The sequence below is a fragment of the Symphodus melops genome (genome assembly GCF_947650265.1).
Source record: "Symphodus melops genome assembly, chromosome: 19".
NCBI lineage: Eukaryota > Metazoa > Chordata > Actinopteri > Labriformes > Labridae > Symphodus > Symphodus melops.
In genome coordinates, this window is record NC_136709.1 from 21795947 (window position 1) to 21810524 (window position 14578).

Genomic DNA, 14578 nt, shown 5'->3' on the forward strand with positions numbered 1-14578 from the left:
AGAATAAATATGCCGCTCAAAAATAAGCTCAGAAAAATTACAAGTAGTGTCTGGGGGTGGAATTTTTTTTTCCTTCTCTGTCAATCACGGAGAATAACGTCTACTGTTGCATATTGTGTGTGACTGACAAAAAGCCTTTTATCCTTTGCCCAAACACAGGAAATCTCACTCCCATCTGCCACTCCAAACTGTGCCTTAAAATAGCTCGTCTCCTCCGTTTGCTCCAGATGTTGTTTGGACAGTTCTGAACACTTCATGTGGGAGTTTTTCATTCTGCAGAAGTTCCAAAGTCGGTACAATCACACCGAAAATAATAATCATTGAAGCTGCTGTTGACAAAGAAAGATGTTTAGAGGTGAGAGGTGTTCACGGTGAAAACTCGTTAACTTTAAGCAGACGCCTCTAGTTTGAAAAAATGAAGCCGATGCTGAAGTTTAAAGTCCTGCAGTTCCTGGAGTGTCCACTAGAGGCTGACTGCAGAAGCGCAGGAAGTCACATACACACCCATTCAAAAGGCCTGTTTTTACAGCAGACATGTTTACAGCTGTTAGGCTCATAGCTGACATGATTGACATGTGGGTGCAATGTAGCAGCTGGGCCTCCTAAATATGAACCTAGAGACAGATAGCTTAGCTTCGCTTAGCTTAGCTTAGCATGGGGCAGGAGGGTCAAACAACCAAAGTGCAAAATGAATGTTTGCTAGCTAGCTCTTCCAAAGCTAATATAAACGTGTTTTACCTTGTCTTCACGTGTGCAGGGCGGCTGTTATCCAAATATTATACAGAACTTCACTGAAGCCGGATTCATTTTGTGTAAACGTGGCGTTAGTTTGTTAAACACTTTTATTTAAATCTCTTCAAGACAATAAAAGAGACCCGATAAGTGGTGACCCGGCGTCTGTCTGCTTTGGCTTCTGAAGGACTCGTTAACGCCTCACATGCACGATGAAGACGAGCGCTAACTCGAGTCTTGACTGACTTCTGGACCTGGTGGCGAGCGCAGTGACCCTGCATAAACCACCATGGGGAAGCATGACAGATGTTCATGTAGCTGCCTAACGCTCGTTTATTTAAAGCTTCGTGTTGTTCCTCTTTGAGTGTTTTTCAGTCATTCCTGTCGAGGGTCTACTTGAGATATTAGTACCGCCCACCTAACGCCGTTCCCCCGTGGTCAGGAGATGTCATCGTGATGTTTTGAACTTGTCCACTTGGGACGTTACGTAACTTCACCGTGTTTGTGACTGATGCACCAGCAGAGAGGAATCACAATAACAGCCATGCAGGGAGTGAGTCACGTCGAGCTATCCGTGTGTGTGTGTGTGTGTGTGTGTGTGTGTGTGTGTGTGTGTGTGTGTGTGTGTGTGTGTGTGTGTGTGTGTGTGTGTGTGTGTGTGTGTGTGTGTGTGTGTGTGTGTGTGTGTGTGTGTGTGTGTGTGTGTGTGTGTTACTGAGAGAGCTGAGTAACCTCCTGACAATCACGATTTGTTTTCAGGGTAATGTAAGGCAACTTATGTGGCATCACAAATTCTTTGATGGGAGCTGCCTTAAAAAAGAAAAACAAACAAACCATGAAGACAAACGTCCGACACGTGAACATAAAACTACAACCTGCAGCACCGTGTGTTATAACAGTAACTAAACAGAAACTTGCTGCAGAGCTCTCGTCTCGGAGGTTTCCCGTCATGTCATGTCGGGGGTTTTTTTTGCTCGGTTGATTCGACCTGAACGGCGTCCTGCAGCACCTTTTCTAACATGTTTTTGTCTAAGCACACAGCGACGGATCTTCAAGTCAAAAGATTGCTTGCTTTGCTCTCTGAGATATTTGTGTAAGACTTTGTTGTTTACAGTACGGTGTGTGCTCTTCCCTTTGTGTGTCCTTCTGTCGGTTACTGGAATTTATAGCACCACAAACAACGACCCTGCAGCCACGTCTGTGCCGCGAGGCCTGCCGAGCGTCTACCGTCCACATGGCGTGCAGAGACGCTTTGTGCGAAGGTGAAATCAGCTAGACGGAGCTGCGTCTCTTAAACATCCTGAACGGAGAGAGGAAGTGAAGGCCGGACGTTATGGAGCTTATGCTGGAGCACTGACGTGGCGTGCAAACGCAGCCGCTCGATCCGGGCTCCACGTAGTGAGGGCAGTTACTGTTCTGCGGCAGGTACGCGTCAGAGAACGTCAGCTCCTGAGGGATGGCGGTGGAGCCCTGCAGCTTCTCTTTGCTCCTGTACCACAAGCACGAGCAAATAGTCTGGAAGTGCAGCACCTCCGTGTAAGCACCTTTTAGATCTCTCGCCTTCGTCGTGTCTTCTGCTCCATGCGGGGACGCAGCCGAGGAGGTCACCGGTAACAAATGAGCCACCTCTCCTCTGGGCTTCACCACGGACATTAAAGCCCGCTCTTTGGCGTCCCTGCGCTCGTCCTCTGTGTTCATGGTCAGGAAGCGAAGAACAACCAAGTTAAGAAACGCTCCGATCACCGTCAAGCCCATGAGGATGTAGACGAAGCAGAACGCCACGTAGCGGGGGTCGTTCTGCAGCGCGTCGTCCCTCTGCAGAGCCACGTAGTCACCGAACCCGATGGTGGTGAGCGTGATGAAGCAGTAGTAAAAAGCGTGCAGGAAGCTCCACCCCTCGCACTGAGAGAACGCCAGCGCCCCCACACAGAGCGTGCTCATGCAGGAGAAGAAGCCCACCGTCACCATGTTCGCCATGGAGACTTCGGTCCGACGCATCCCGAGGCACTTCTTGGCTTGGTGCAGCAGGTACCTGACCAGGGTGTTGATGCGCTCGCCCAGACTCTGGAACATGACCAGGGTGAGCGGGATCCCCAGGAGGGCGTAGAACATGCAGAAAACTTTCCCCGAGTCGGTGCTGGGCGCCGCGTGGCCGTAACCTGAAAGAGAAGAACGCCACAGTTTCACACTCTGAACGGGAAATATGTTCGCTTGAGAAGCTGTGAAGTCAATGAAACCATCATTTAAAGGTCTTTCTGCTTGACTGGAATCCAAAAGGGAAAAAAAACACACTTCCTGTAAATCCTCCCGTTATTGGAAAAGCCAATCACAGCGAGCAGCTTGACTTTAATGTTGTGAATTAACAGCTCGTTATTTATAAACTACCACATGCTGCTGAGCTGAGACGCTGTGAAAGTGACGTCATTTCACACTGCTGTCTCCACTGTAATATCTCAGTGTGTGTGTGTGTGTGTGTGTGTGTGTGTGTGTGTGTGTGTGTGTGTGTGTGTGTGTGTGTGTGTGTGTGTGTGTGTGTGTGTCACCTTAATGAAGAATTTACGTATTAATGGATTTACATAGAGCTAAGATGTTCTGAAAGGTGGAATCAGAAGAGTCAGAGTCTCTTCAGTTTCTTGAAGACATTTTTAGTGGTCCTGATTTTGACTCGGGCCGCTGTGGCCCAGTTGGACGAGTCAGTCGTCACCTGTAAACGTAAGGTGTGGGGTTCAATTCCCGGCTCCTGCAGCTACATTACTGATGTGTCCTCAGGCGAGACACTTCACCCACTTCTTATTCAATTTATCCTATAGAGTCAATACGATGTAATTCAATTCAATTAAAAAAAAAACTTTATTTGTCTCCGGGGGGAAATTCAAGAATAGATATAAAATATAAGTTTTGACTTTTTATTTTTTGTACATTTTTTGAGCCCCTCGAAAACGAGTGGATTTATCTCAAGTGGTTTTCTGTTAATACATTTTAATACATTGAAGAATGATGCCTTTAATGAAATCTTTTTAACCTTAATATGTTCACAAAGTTTCAAGGTCATTCTCAACATTTAGTCTTTGACCTCAGACTGTCTGTTTTCGTCTTCTGCTTTTTTTAAACTTTATTTTCAACGACTCCACTTTATTTCTTTTTAGCTTATTAAGATAAATCATCCTTCCACCACACTTTTCTGAAGCCTGTCCCTGATACTGACTCTGTTGAGGGGGGGGGGGGGGGGGGGGGGGGGGGGGTCAGGACTGCGACCCAGCTGCAGCTGATCCGGTCTTAATGAAACGCTCCCTCCGGGATGAAAAGGTGTGAATGAACATGCTGCTCACCTATCGTCGTGATCACAGTGATGGCGAAGTAAAAGGAGCCTGCGAACTTCCACTGGACCCCTGCTTTGTGCGGCTTGAGCTGCAGCACCACTTGCTCCAGCTCCTCGAAGTTCGCTTTGGTCAGGTTGTATTTGCGCATGAGCTCGTACTTTCTGGCGTCCAGCTTCCTCTTGTGGCTCTTCTCCTGCCTGGACTCCAGAGTCTCGAACACGGCCGCTCCCACCACCAGGTAGGTGAGGATGCTGATGATGAGCGCGAGAGTCCGGGCGTTTTGTCTCTTCATGGTAGGAGGACAGAAAAAGACATGAACCGTGAAGTGCAGGCACCTGTGCGTCCTTCTCCCGACGGACTCCGGATCCAACAGAGGGGTGGGGATAGGAGGGGGGGGGGGGGACTTTGTTTGGAGACGGAGCTGTTCTCTCAGCACCACCCCCACATCACAGTTGGGTTGCTTCTGTATTTGGAGTATTTGTCACCGATTTATATTTAGATTCCGCTGAAAAAGAAAGTCAGGGCAATCCCACAGACGGTCCGAGGAGGAGCTGCACAGATGAAGCGCAGGTTTTTACGCACATACATGTCTGCCCCCCCCCCCCCAGCCAAAATAAACAGTTAGTGTTCCCCAGAAGAGGAGTAGCCTCTAACGTCGTCAAATATCCCTGTGTGAATAAATCATGTGTTCATGAACTGTTTGCCCAGCAGCTATTTAAACACAGCAGCTCCGCCGGCTGCACAAGTTGTCTAGCAACCTAACGATATCTGAACCATCCCCGAGACTGAGTCAATATTTAGAAGAAGACACATCCTTCTGATCCGCGTGCAGGACGACGACTTGTGTCTGAACTTCAACCCAGTGAACTTTGAGTTTGAGTGAAACTTGAGTTTAAGGAGGATGAAGAGCAGACCGTGTGCCCTCTTATTCATCAGTCTCCGTGTAAACCCACCTCTTCTGAATCCCGAGCACGTGCAAAGACAGAGGACAGAGGATTCAGTCCAAATGCACCAGGGATGTCCTCTTCCTCTTGTGGCAACAAAAGGAACGAAGGGAGACATTAGAAAGTAAGAATTGCTTATTTGAAAATGTAACTTCAGAGTAACCTAATGAATTTTAAAACCGTAACAGCAAAAAGAAAATAGAATAGTGTCTCTCTTTGTAATGGATTTATGCAGAAGCTCTGCTTTTATTCTTTACACTGTGGCGGGGCCAGACTGTAAAACAAGCTTAAATATAAGCTGACAGCTGTGAAGCCGGAAGTGAAGACGTTGGTGTCCGAGGGACATGTAATATTAACCTCATCAGCCTGGTCATTTAATTTTATGTTTATAGTTTAAACGTCTGTCTGTCAAAAGTCACTTAATGCAAAATACATGTCTCCAGTCTGTCTACAAACCCCCCAATGATGAGGAAAGTCCATCTTCTGCCTGCTCCACTTTTCAGAAAATGTGTGCTCAAACAGGCCGTTTGGAGATGTTCCCTTCATGACATCACAAAGGGCAGTAGCCCCTCCCCCAGGTGGGTGACACTCCCACAGCTAGGTGTTTGTTCTGCCCTCTGAGTCTGCCTTCTCACCGTAAACAATAGGACATGGAGCCAGAAAGCAGCGAGTACACCCGAGCCCTTCCAGAGAGGGGGCGTGGTCAGACACAGCTCATTTACATATTTAAAGCTACAGACACAGAAACAGCCTGTTCTGAGCAGGGCTGAAATAGAGGGGTTTATAGACATGATCAAATACAGGATCAGAGTGGATTTACAACAACACACTTCATGTCAGCTCACCTCAGCTTTGTTCGTACATTAGGGCAGAAACACGACATCCCTCTGCTTTATTTGAATGCTTTAATGGAACCCTAACAGCACGTTGGAGATGTTTGAGTGCTACAAATAAAAACAAAAATAAAATAGTGCTTTCAAAGATTAAAGTTAAACCAATAAAATAAATCTCATGGAAGTACTTTAACATGTTTCTCAGGGACTTTAAGATCCGGCGTGGCTGCCGTTACATCACACTGAAAAGTAGAAACATGTCCTTCACGAGGTGTCTGAGGGAGGGATCGTCACTTCTCCGAGGTTTTCTTACAACGCCTCAAACTCGTCGATCCTCTGCTTGGTGTTGCCCATGCGGATCTGACGCAGGGTCTTGTACTTGTCGCGGCCGGCTCGGACGTTCTCGGCGTGGAGAAGGTCCATGGCGGTCTTCTTACTGTCTTGTTGGGCGTCTGCCAGCTCTGAGCTCAGGGCCTGCGGAGGGACGGGACACGTTTTAATAAACTCTCTGGAGAAACTCTTAGAAAACGTCTAACTGTAATGTTCAACACTTCCTGGGTTCTTATTTAATCTGCTTCCACAGCCCTGCAGGAAGTTCCTCACAATGACTTCCGGAGAACTATCTCGCCCGTCACTCAGCTGCAGTAGGTCACTGTTTTTAGCCGTCATGAAGAATCGAGTTGTTTCAACAAAATACAATCTGTCTGGTTGCTGCAAAGCATTCTGGTCTATTGAGAGTCAGTCTATGATGAATGTGTCTTTGTGTGATTGTGTAAAATGCTGCAGGCCAGATGGAGAAGTTTCCCGTCAGGCTTTTTAATCTTCTGAACAGACGCTTTCTATCACGTACGATATTCTGCCTCTGCTCCGCTGTGCCACAGGATTACAAAGTAAGGCTCTGTCGACGTACAGATGTGTGATATGAGCTCTACTTCATATTCACATGAGAGCTCATACACGTGACAATCAAGCAGCACCGTCTGCTGATAAAAAATGGAGCCTCTGCAGAAGTCCAAAAACGTGCAGTACCTCGAGTGTCCACTTGAGGCTGACGGCAGAAACCTGAGGCTTCTTTTTTACAGAAGGAATAAAGATGTTTACAGCCTGCTGCTGAAAACAGTTTGAGACTGAAAACTTGATTCAACAACGTAACAAGACTGACAGCTGACCTGTAGCTGTTCTACCTCCTCATGTTGACCTTTGACCTCATGTTCACCTAATGATGATCTTATTGATCTGATACTTCAGCTGTCTCTTTAAGGCCCCCTCTCCCCACATTCCCACTGTCTCCTGATTGGCCAGCTCTCTGGAAGCCTTCCAGCGTGGGCCGAACGCTGCAGGGCTGCCAGGGGAGGGCAGCTCTGCAGCGCTTCATTGGGCTTCGTAAAGCCTCTCCGGGGGGGCGGGGGGGAGGGGGGGGACATCTCTGGAACTAGTTGTCAGAAGCTGACAGGTCAACCTTCACATAACCCGAACTCACCAGCAGCTGTCTCTGCAGACGTTCGTTCTTCTCCGCCTCGGTGATTCGCTCCTCCTCCATGCGGTGGTCGTTGAAGCCCTGCGTGGGCAGCTCAGCACTGTAGGTGCTGTTCTCCTCGCTGTGCTCGTGGTCGCTCTCTTCGTCCGAGGAAGAGGAGGAGGAGGAGGAGGAGGAGGAAGCAGGGGCGGCAGCAGGAGGGTCGGCAGCAGGTGCGATAGAGGAGCTCTTGATGATGAGCAGCTCCTCCTTCGTCTTCATCAGACTCTCCTCTACCTCGTTAGCCTGAGTCCAGGAGGAGAGACGTTTGAGTTATGTTCAGATAACAGGCACGATGTAAAGAAGACAGTGAATAAAAAGGGAGGTTACAGACTGATCGTTTTAGGGGAAATGAAAACAGCAGAGAGAAGAAAGTCAGGAGGCGAGGTGCCAAAAAAAAAGGTTTTAGAAGCATCAGACTCGAAAAGGTTTTTATTCCACCAAACTTCCTGCTCGACTGACCCTCCAGGTGGAGAGGACACAAGTTACTCCCAGTGTCTTTAAGTATTCCTTGTCATGGTTTGGTCTTGTTTTAGTTTTCTGTTTGTTCTGTTTGTTTCCCTTTGTGTGTTTTAATGTTTCATAGTCTCGTGTTTACTTCAGTCTTCAGTGTGTCTCTCTGTGTCCTCCTATGTTGCCTGTTAGTTTATTTCCTGTCTTGTGTTTTAAGTCTAGTCTTTAGTGTTTCCTGTTTTATTTTGTATATCTGCTTTAGGTGTTGTCAGTGTCTGGTTTTACTTTGTACTCGTCCTCAGTGTTCTGGTCTGGTCCTCACCTGTGTCTGATCACCTCAGCTCTTTGTTAGCATCTGTGTTTGATTGTCATGTCTCGTCCGAGCCCATCGTTTGTCTCCCTCGGCTCTCTGGATGTACTTTGTTGTTCTCCTTGTGGTTTGTGGATTTTCTTTTTGAGGAAGTTTTTCCTTTGGTTTGATTAAATTAAGTTCTCCTCCCTGTTTTCTGCCTGCAACCTTTGACATTTCTCGGAGACATCTCAGGGATCACGTTGACCTTTTCCCAGTCGATCCCTGAGACTTCAGGTAGCTCGTACATCTTTTGAAGGCGTGTTGGAGACCCACCTTGCTGTGCCATGACTCAGCCTCTTGCTCCTTTTCTCTCTTGGCCTCCTCCAGCAGGAGGAGCTTGGTGGTGTACTCGGCCAACTCTGCAGCCTGACGGGGAGGAGGAAGAAAAAACAAGAAAAACACCTGATCAGCTCATCTGATGGGACACGCTGTCCTTTTATGAACGGATGAACAAAATAAGCAGTAAGTAATCATAACAACGGCTTCGTTGCAGCTTGCTTTAGTTCTCAGACTTTCTCTTGAGACTTTAAAGTGAGAAGGAGGTCTGGCTCATGCCTCGAGCTTCAGGAGAAATATATTCCCAGGAGACGCAGGACAATCCCACAAACACAGCATGTATCAGTGGAAGCAGTTAATGAGTGTTTACTGTGACTTTTCGTGACGCTCTGTCTCTCACGACTTTCTCACGTGAAGGACTCCGTGTACTCACCAGTTGCTCCTGGCTCTTGAGCTGGTCCTCGGCCTGCCTCGCCAGCTCCTCCTTGGCTATAATGGCCTCCATCCTCTCAGCCTCCAGCCGGGCCGCCTCCTGCTCCACCCTCCTCCTCTCCTCCTCCAGCCTCATGGCTCTCTCCAGCTGCTCCTGCAGATCTGAGGGACAGAATCAGCGGGGGAGCAAAGTAAATGATATATAAAGGACAGACTGACAGAGAGATCCCTCACCTCTGATATTTACAGCTCAGGAATCACTTCGATGCACTGAACTCAGACTCATTCATTAATATTTGCTTTAAAGACAAAGGTCTCCTGTTTTTGTACGATCATGATGAAGCTCATGTCTGCGTGCCTGACAGACTCTTTCAGGTGTAATCACATCAGTTCATGTGTACTGGATCAGGAGTGATAGCCTCAATGCTAACATTAAGCCTGGATCCAAACGGCTCTCTGCGCTGACTGAAAGAAGATTATAATGATTCTGACTTTAAGGTGAGATGTCACCTTCAGCTCCCCCATGATGCTAACATGACAAACAAAGAGGTTTATCATTTGATTAAAAGGAAGGGAGGAGGAGGGGTTTGTTTTTCTAACGAGTCCTTTAAAGTGAGTCTGAGTTTGCAGTAAAGACAAATGTGCATCTTTTTTTACATGTAGTTAAATGAAACAGCCAGAAGGGGGCAGTAGAGTCCTGTTTGACCTGTTCTCTGAGGTTTAATGAGACGGGTTCTGTCTGTAATGAGCGGTCGGACGAGAGTGAGTCTGTCTCACCTCTCTCGGCTCTCTTGGTCGTCTCCTCGTACTCGTACAGCTTCAGCATCAGGTCTTGCTTCTCTCTCTCCATGTCCGCCTTGTCCTTCTCCATGGCCTCTCTCCTCTTCTTCTCGCTCTCCAGCTGATCCCTGAACCACAGAACGCTCAGCGTGAGATTAAACCCTTAAAAGTTTCTCGAGTGTCTCGCTTTAACTGTGTGAGCCTTCCCCGTACCTCTCCATCTTCTTCTGCAGCCTCTCGTCTTTGGCCTGAGCCCTCATCTGCTGAACCTCGATGGTGTCCGTCTTGCGGCGGCGCATGTACAGCTCGTGGTTTCCCATGCACAGCTGCAGGATGCGTTTGTTCACTCGCAGACGTGGAGCATAGAATATAAAATCCTGGAGAGAGAGAAAAACATGACGGGAGGAAACATCAGAGACGGTTTGATTAACATCTAAAACTGTTGAAGCTGATTAAATACTTACAGTAGCTTTCCTGTCTATCGGCTTGATGATGAATTTCTTATCGTTGAAAGCAATGTTTCTGATTTCACTCCAGGGGAATCCGATCTTTGGGGTCAACCTGGAGACAAAAAGGACCATCAGACACATTTAAAGGAAGTATGTGTCTCTAGTCTGTCTACAAACCCCCCAATCATGAGAAAAGTCCATCCTCTCCGTCTTCTGCCTGCTCCACTTTACAGAAAATCTGTGCTCAAACAGGCCGTTTCCCTTCATGACATCACAAAGGGCAGTAGCCCCTCCCCCAGGTGGGTGACACTCCCACAGCTAGGTGTTTGTTCTGCCCTCTGAGTCTGCCTTCTCACCGTAAACAATAGGACATGGAGCCGGAAAGCAGCGAGTACACCCGAGCCCTTCCAGAGAGGGGGCGTGGCCAGACACAGCTCATTTACATATTTAAAGCTACAGACACAGAAACAGCCTGTTCTGAGCAGGGCTGAAATAGAGGGGTTTATAGACATGATCAAATACAGGATCAGAGTGGATTTACAACAACACACTTCACACACATGATGAAGAGGAGCGAGGACACTGATTTCACCTGAAGACGAGGAGATCATGTGACCTTTAAAACCAGCGAGTAGAAACAGATTTTTTTGTTCACAGTGAGATCCTGAAAGGTCATGTTGAGGAAGAATGAAGAGAAGTCGGTCAATGGCCTTTTAAACAACAGCAGCCATGCGGTCATGTTATTAAAAGCTTGACCGACTCGAGGGGAAGGTAACAGAGGTCGATGACTGCTCGTGCATTTCCCCCCCGGTCTACAACTCATCCAATCAATACCAGCTAGCAGCTACACATCTGATGTTCGGAGAGGACTGATCAGTGATTTAAGAAGTTCGGTTATACTTGTTCTGCTTCTCGTAGATGTTCAGTCCCAGGGCGTCAACTCCCAGCAACAGGTCCGAGCCCTTCTTGTTCTTGATCTCAAAGTAATTGACCCCGTACATCTCCAGGTCCTGAGCGATCTTCAGGTACTCAATCATGGCCTCCTCCCTGTTCAGATAAAACACAAGCATGGTCAGCACTTTAAGCAGCACTTCATTGATAAAATGGAGTATGTTGTTTTTTATTGCTTATGGCCTCCATGCATCACTTTTAAGATAAGGATCAGCTTGAATCTGTTGTGAAGACGTGAGTTCATTTCAGAGTGTTTCTCGCTTACTTCAGCATGTATCTGTGCTCCTTGTGCCAAACCTGGATCCTGTCCTCCCACTGCTCGTTGGACAGCTTGTGTTGTTCCAGCACTCTGAGGGGAAGGACGACAAATCAGAAACAAGCCCTGTGTCCATCCATACCAATCTGAAAAACATTTCAATCTATAACAACACATTTTGGACTTCAGTTTTTTTTTTTAACATCTTTACGTTCCTGAGTTTTGCAGCACTGCTTATTTACGTCAAATTGTTTGACGTAAATAAGCAGTGCTGTTTTCTCTTAATCCTTATGCACACTGGAGTAGTACAACCTGTCCACCTCTGAGCATTTGAACTCTTTTGCAGGACTCCTGTGTTTTTAAAATCAAGAAGGGGCGGGACCTCTGACATCAGATTAGTCATCAAAGTTTGATTAGGAGAAAATGTGTGTATTTGTCGCCTGGAGTCAAACTGCGGCGTTCAGAGCATTTTTCTAACAAAGCTCGTCTCTAAAGCGAATAATAATAATAATGATAATAATAATAATAACTCTTGGAGCAGCTCCCTCTCACCTCTTGGGCAGCAGGCGCTCAGCAGCGAGGTATCCTTTCTGATGCTCCAAACTGTTGTAGTCTCCGTACTTGGCCTGGATGGCGTATGAAGCCAGGAGCACGGCGGACTCCGGAGGGCAGTACACGCCGTTTTCTAAAATGTCCTCCTTAACCTGCAGGAAGAAGAGCCTCCGGGTGATGTCCTGGATCAGCTCCTCGGTCACGTCCTCGGGGTAAAACTTGACCTTCAGCTTGAACTGCAGCGGAGTCTCCCTCTTGGGCTCCTGGGCCATCACCTGAGAGCAGCACAGGGGATAGACTGTTCACTTATCAGACGCTCGGAGTAAGGACAACACAAGCAGAGATTACAACATCAGGAAGTGACCAGAGGCAAAGCGCAGCATTGACAGCTGTTCTTGAGATTTCAAATCAGCATCAAAATTCATCCTAAAAAGTTTTCATGACGGCCGCACGTGTTCATAAAGAGCCGGGTCTTTAGCTTTCTCTTAAAGGTGCAAAGAGAAGCACGTCAATCAGAGGTGTTACCTTCTTCTCAGAGTTCAGCCACGTGAGGAAACCTTTGGCGTCGATGAACTGAAGGCCGAAGTACCAAGTCTCACGCAGACCGATCGTCCTGGCAACCTGAGACACAGAAAACCGAGACACGACAAACATGGTGACGATTCTTCTGCTCCTTCGTCTTTTTGTCCAGTTGGTACAGAAATGTATTTATTTCAGCCTGAACAGCGTTCTCTGCAGTACCCGTTTTAAACACCAGGTGTCAGAGTTACATATCTCTCCTTTAAATAAAGTCTCGCACTGACCTGGTCAAAGAGCTGCTTCCCTGTTGTGTTTGGATGGAAGGAAAACTCCAGCTCGGCGTCCATGGTGGTGACGCGCACGTTGACCTGCAGCACACACGTGATCACATCGTCCGTTTGGAAAACAAAATCTTTTCACCAACATTCAATCCATGAATTTCACATTTTTACCCTCGATGTTCTTACGGAGTGTCATTTTGCAGAAACGTGGCTTTTTAAGCTGACGTCGAGACATCTCTGTGGAGTTATAGTGTCAGTTGTGTAAAGGACTCCTCTGCTGGAGCTGTGGAGTGGATTGCTCATAAACCATAATTGCTCACTATCTCATCAGACTTTGGACTATCCTTGCAAGGTGCCACAAAGTCACACTGATTAAAAAATACCAAAACACAAGCAGCTCATCGAGTTGCTTTCAGAGGCGTTTCAAAACACGAGGAGTTGCACGTTAATCTGATTGGATTTCAGAGGGATTCATTCTCAGTATTTTCCAATAAAGCGCGACAAACATCGGTCGACTGCTTGACCCCTCGCCTGCAGGCCAAGCCGGGCCTTGCAGGAGTTACACAATCCTTTTTTTATGAAGCTGCATGAGGCAGCACACCCCTGCTGTCATAAAGATAAACATCCACGGAAACTTGGGCGACAAAAAAAAAAGAAAGAAAAGTGGAACATCCGTTAATAAAAGCTCCAATGGGTTTCTTCACTGTTTCCACCATCACAAGATCTCCTCAATGCTGGAATCATTGACCCTGCTCATGGAGGAGTGATCCATTATAATCAATCACTTTGTTCAGGGATTAAACTTTAAAAAGCTTCAAATTGGCTTTTTTTTTTTTTTTCTCACCTGGGCAACAACTGTTCAAATTCAACCCACAACTTCATTTGAAGCTTTTTCTAGAAGAACACAAGAACTACCAGCTGTCTTGAGTTATTCATTAGTTTAACTTGCTGGTCGTCTTCATAACTCATCAAAAGAGGTTTTCTTCTTGAATGTGTAATCTTAGCGTGGAGGAGCCCGTCTCATCAGGTGGCTGATGTAAGGCGCTCCCTGAGGCCGTTTAGGAGTCACGCCGTACTTAAACATCAAGGTTTGCTTTGTTTGTGGATGTCTAATTGATTTTTCCTGACAGCCTCACACAGTCACAGGGAGAGTCTCTCGACCCTCCAGTGTCTCTAAAGTTAGTTATTATCTGCTGGGCACGTCCACAGTCAACACAAGGCCGGCTCCTCACCACGCAGGGGGGTTTTAGGAGCTCTTTGCCTGCTGTGGATGTGTGCAGCTTGGGTCAAACTCTACGTCTGGTTAATGAGTAAATGCCAAGAAGGAGAGGGGCCTCTTGGAAGTCACTCAAACACAGAACAAAGATGAGATTAAACCGTCAGATTAAACTACATTGACTCTTAAATGAGTTGTTTTTCTCCACATGCAGTGAAGTCTAAATGTTTCAACAGGTTATTTTTCAAAAATAGCAGCAATGCCTTGTTTCCACATGTGGACCAGGAAGAGACGTTCCAGTGACGCATTAAATATCTGGTGACAAGAAATGGTGACTCTTACTGTTTTGGGCATCTTGGCTCCGTGTGGCGGGCGAGCTCCAGCAGAAGAAAGTGTTTCCCAGGCGGACCGAGGCTGCAGTGGCCGACTCCCAGCACAACCTCCAGCTGATAAAGACCGCCGCTGGGCTCTGGCTGGCAGACTCAAGGGCAGGGCTGGTGTCCTTTGAACTGGGCTGGAGATCACTCACAGTGACGTGGGAGGATCAGCCTGGTTACTATCACACTGAAGTCACAGAGTCGATGATCCGAGCACATTAAGACGCACAGCTCCACCCAAAGACAATCACCTGCCTCAGCACCTGGACTGACCTTTGATCGCAGTGAGCGAGGCTATAAAGGCCCGGACGTTTCTATTTATGTTGCCTGTTTCAGTCA

At 47.2% G+C, this 14578-nt stretch overlaps 2 protein-coding genes across 2 annotated transcripts; both read right to left on the reverse strand.

The window, feature by feature from the left end:
- Positions 1-996: 996 nt before the first annotated feature.
- kcnk3b (potassium channel, subfamily K, member 3b) lies at positions 997-4417 on the reverse strand. Its single transcript, XM_079369228.1, has 2 exons — positions 4062-4417; positions 997-2891 (listed from the first exon to the last, which is right to left on the reverse strand). The coding sequence occupies exons 1-2, from the start codon at positions 4342-4344 to the stop codon at positions 2005-2007; spliced, it is 1170 nt and encodes a 389-aa protein (XP_079225354.1). The 5' UTR covers positions 4345-4417; the 3' UTR covers positions 997-2004.
- Positions 4418-5842: 1425 nt separating this feature from the next.
- Positions 5843-14566, reverse strand: ezra (ezrin a). The gene is made up of 13 exons (XM_079369227.1): positions 14205-14566; positions 12650-12733; positions 12372-12467; positions 11847-12121; positions 11304-11387; positions 10988-11134; positions 10103-10199; positions 9852-10015; positions 9636-9766; positions 8860-9020; positions 8424-8516; positions 7310-7591; positions 5843-6303 (listed from the first exon to the last, which is right to left on the reverse strand). The coding sequence occupies exons 1-13, from the start codon at positions 14214-14216 to the stop codon at positions 6139-6141; spliced, it is 1791 nt and encodes a 596-aa protein (XP_079225353.1). The 5' UTR covers positions 14217-14566; the 3' UTR covers positions 5843-6138.
- Positions 14567-14578: the final 12 nt, after the last annotated feature.

Coding starts and splice junctions, on each gene's coding strand:
- kcnk3b (XM_079369228.1), bottom strand. CDS start 4,344: ATGAAGAGACAAAACGCCCGGACTCTCGCGCTCATCATCAGCATCCTC. Junction 2,892..4,061: donor CACTGTGATCACGACGATAG/GTGAGCAGCATG, acceptor CTTCTCTTTCAG/GTTACGGCCACGCGGCGCCC.
- ezra (XM_079369227.1), bottom strand. Junction 9,767..9,851: donor CTGCAGAAGAAGATGGAGAG/GTACGGGGAAGG, acceptor TCTGTGGTTCAG/GGATCAGCTGGAGAGCGAGA. Junction 8,517..8,859: donor TCAAGAGCCAGGAGCAACTG/GTGAGTACACGG, acceptor CCTCCCCGTCAG/GCTGCAGAGTTGGCCGAGTA.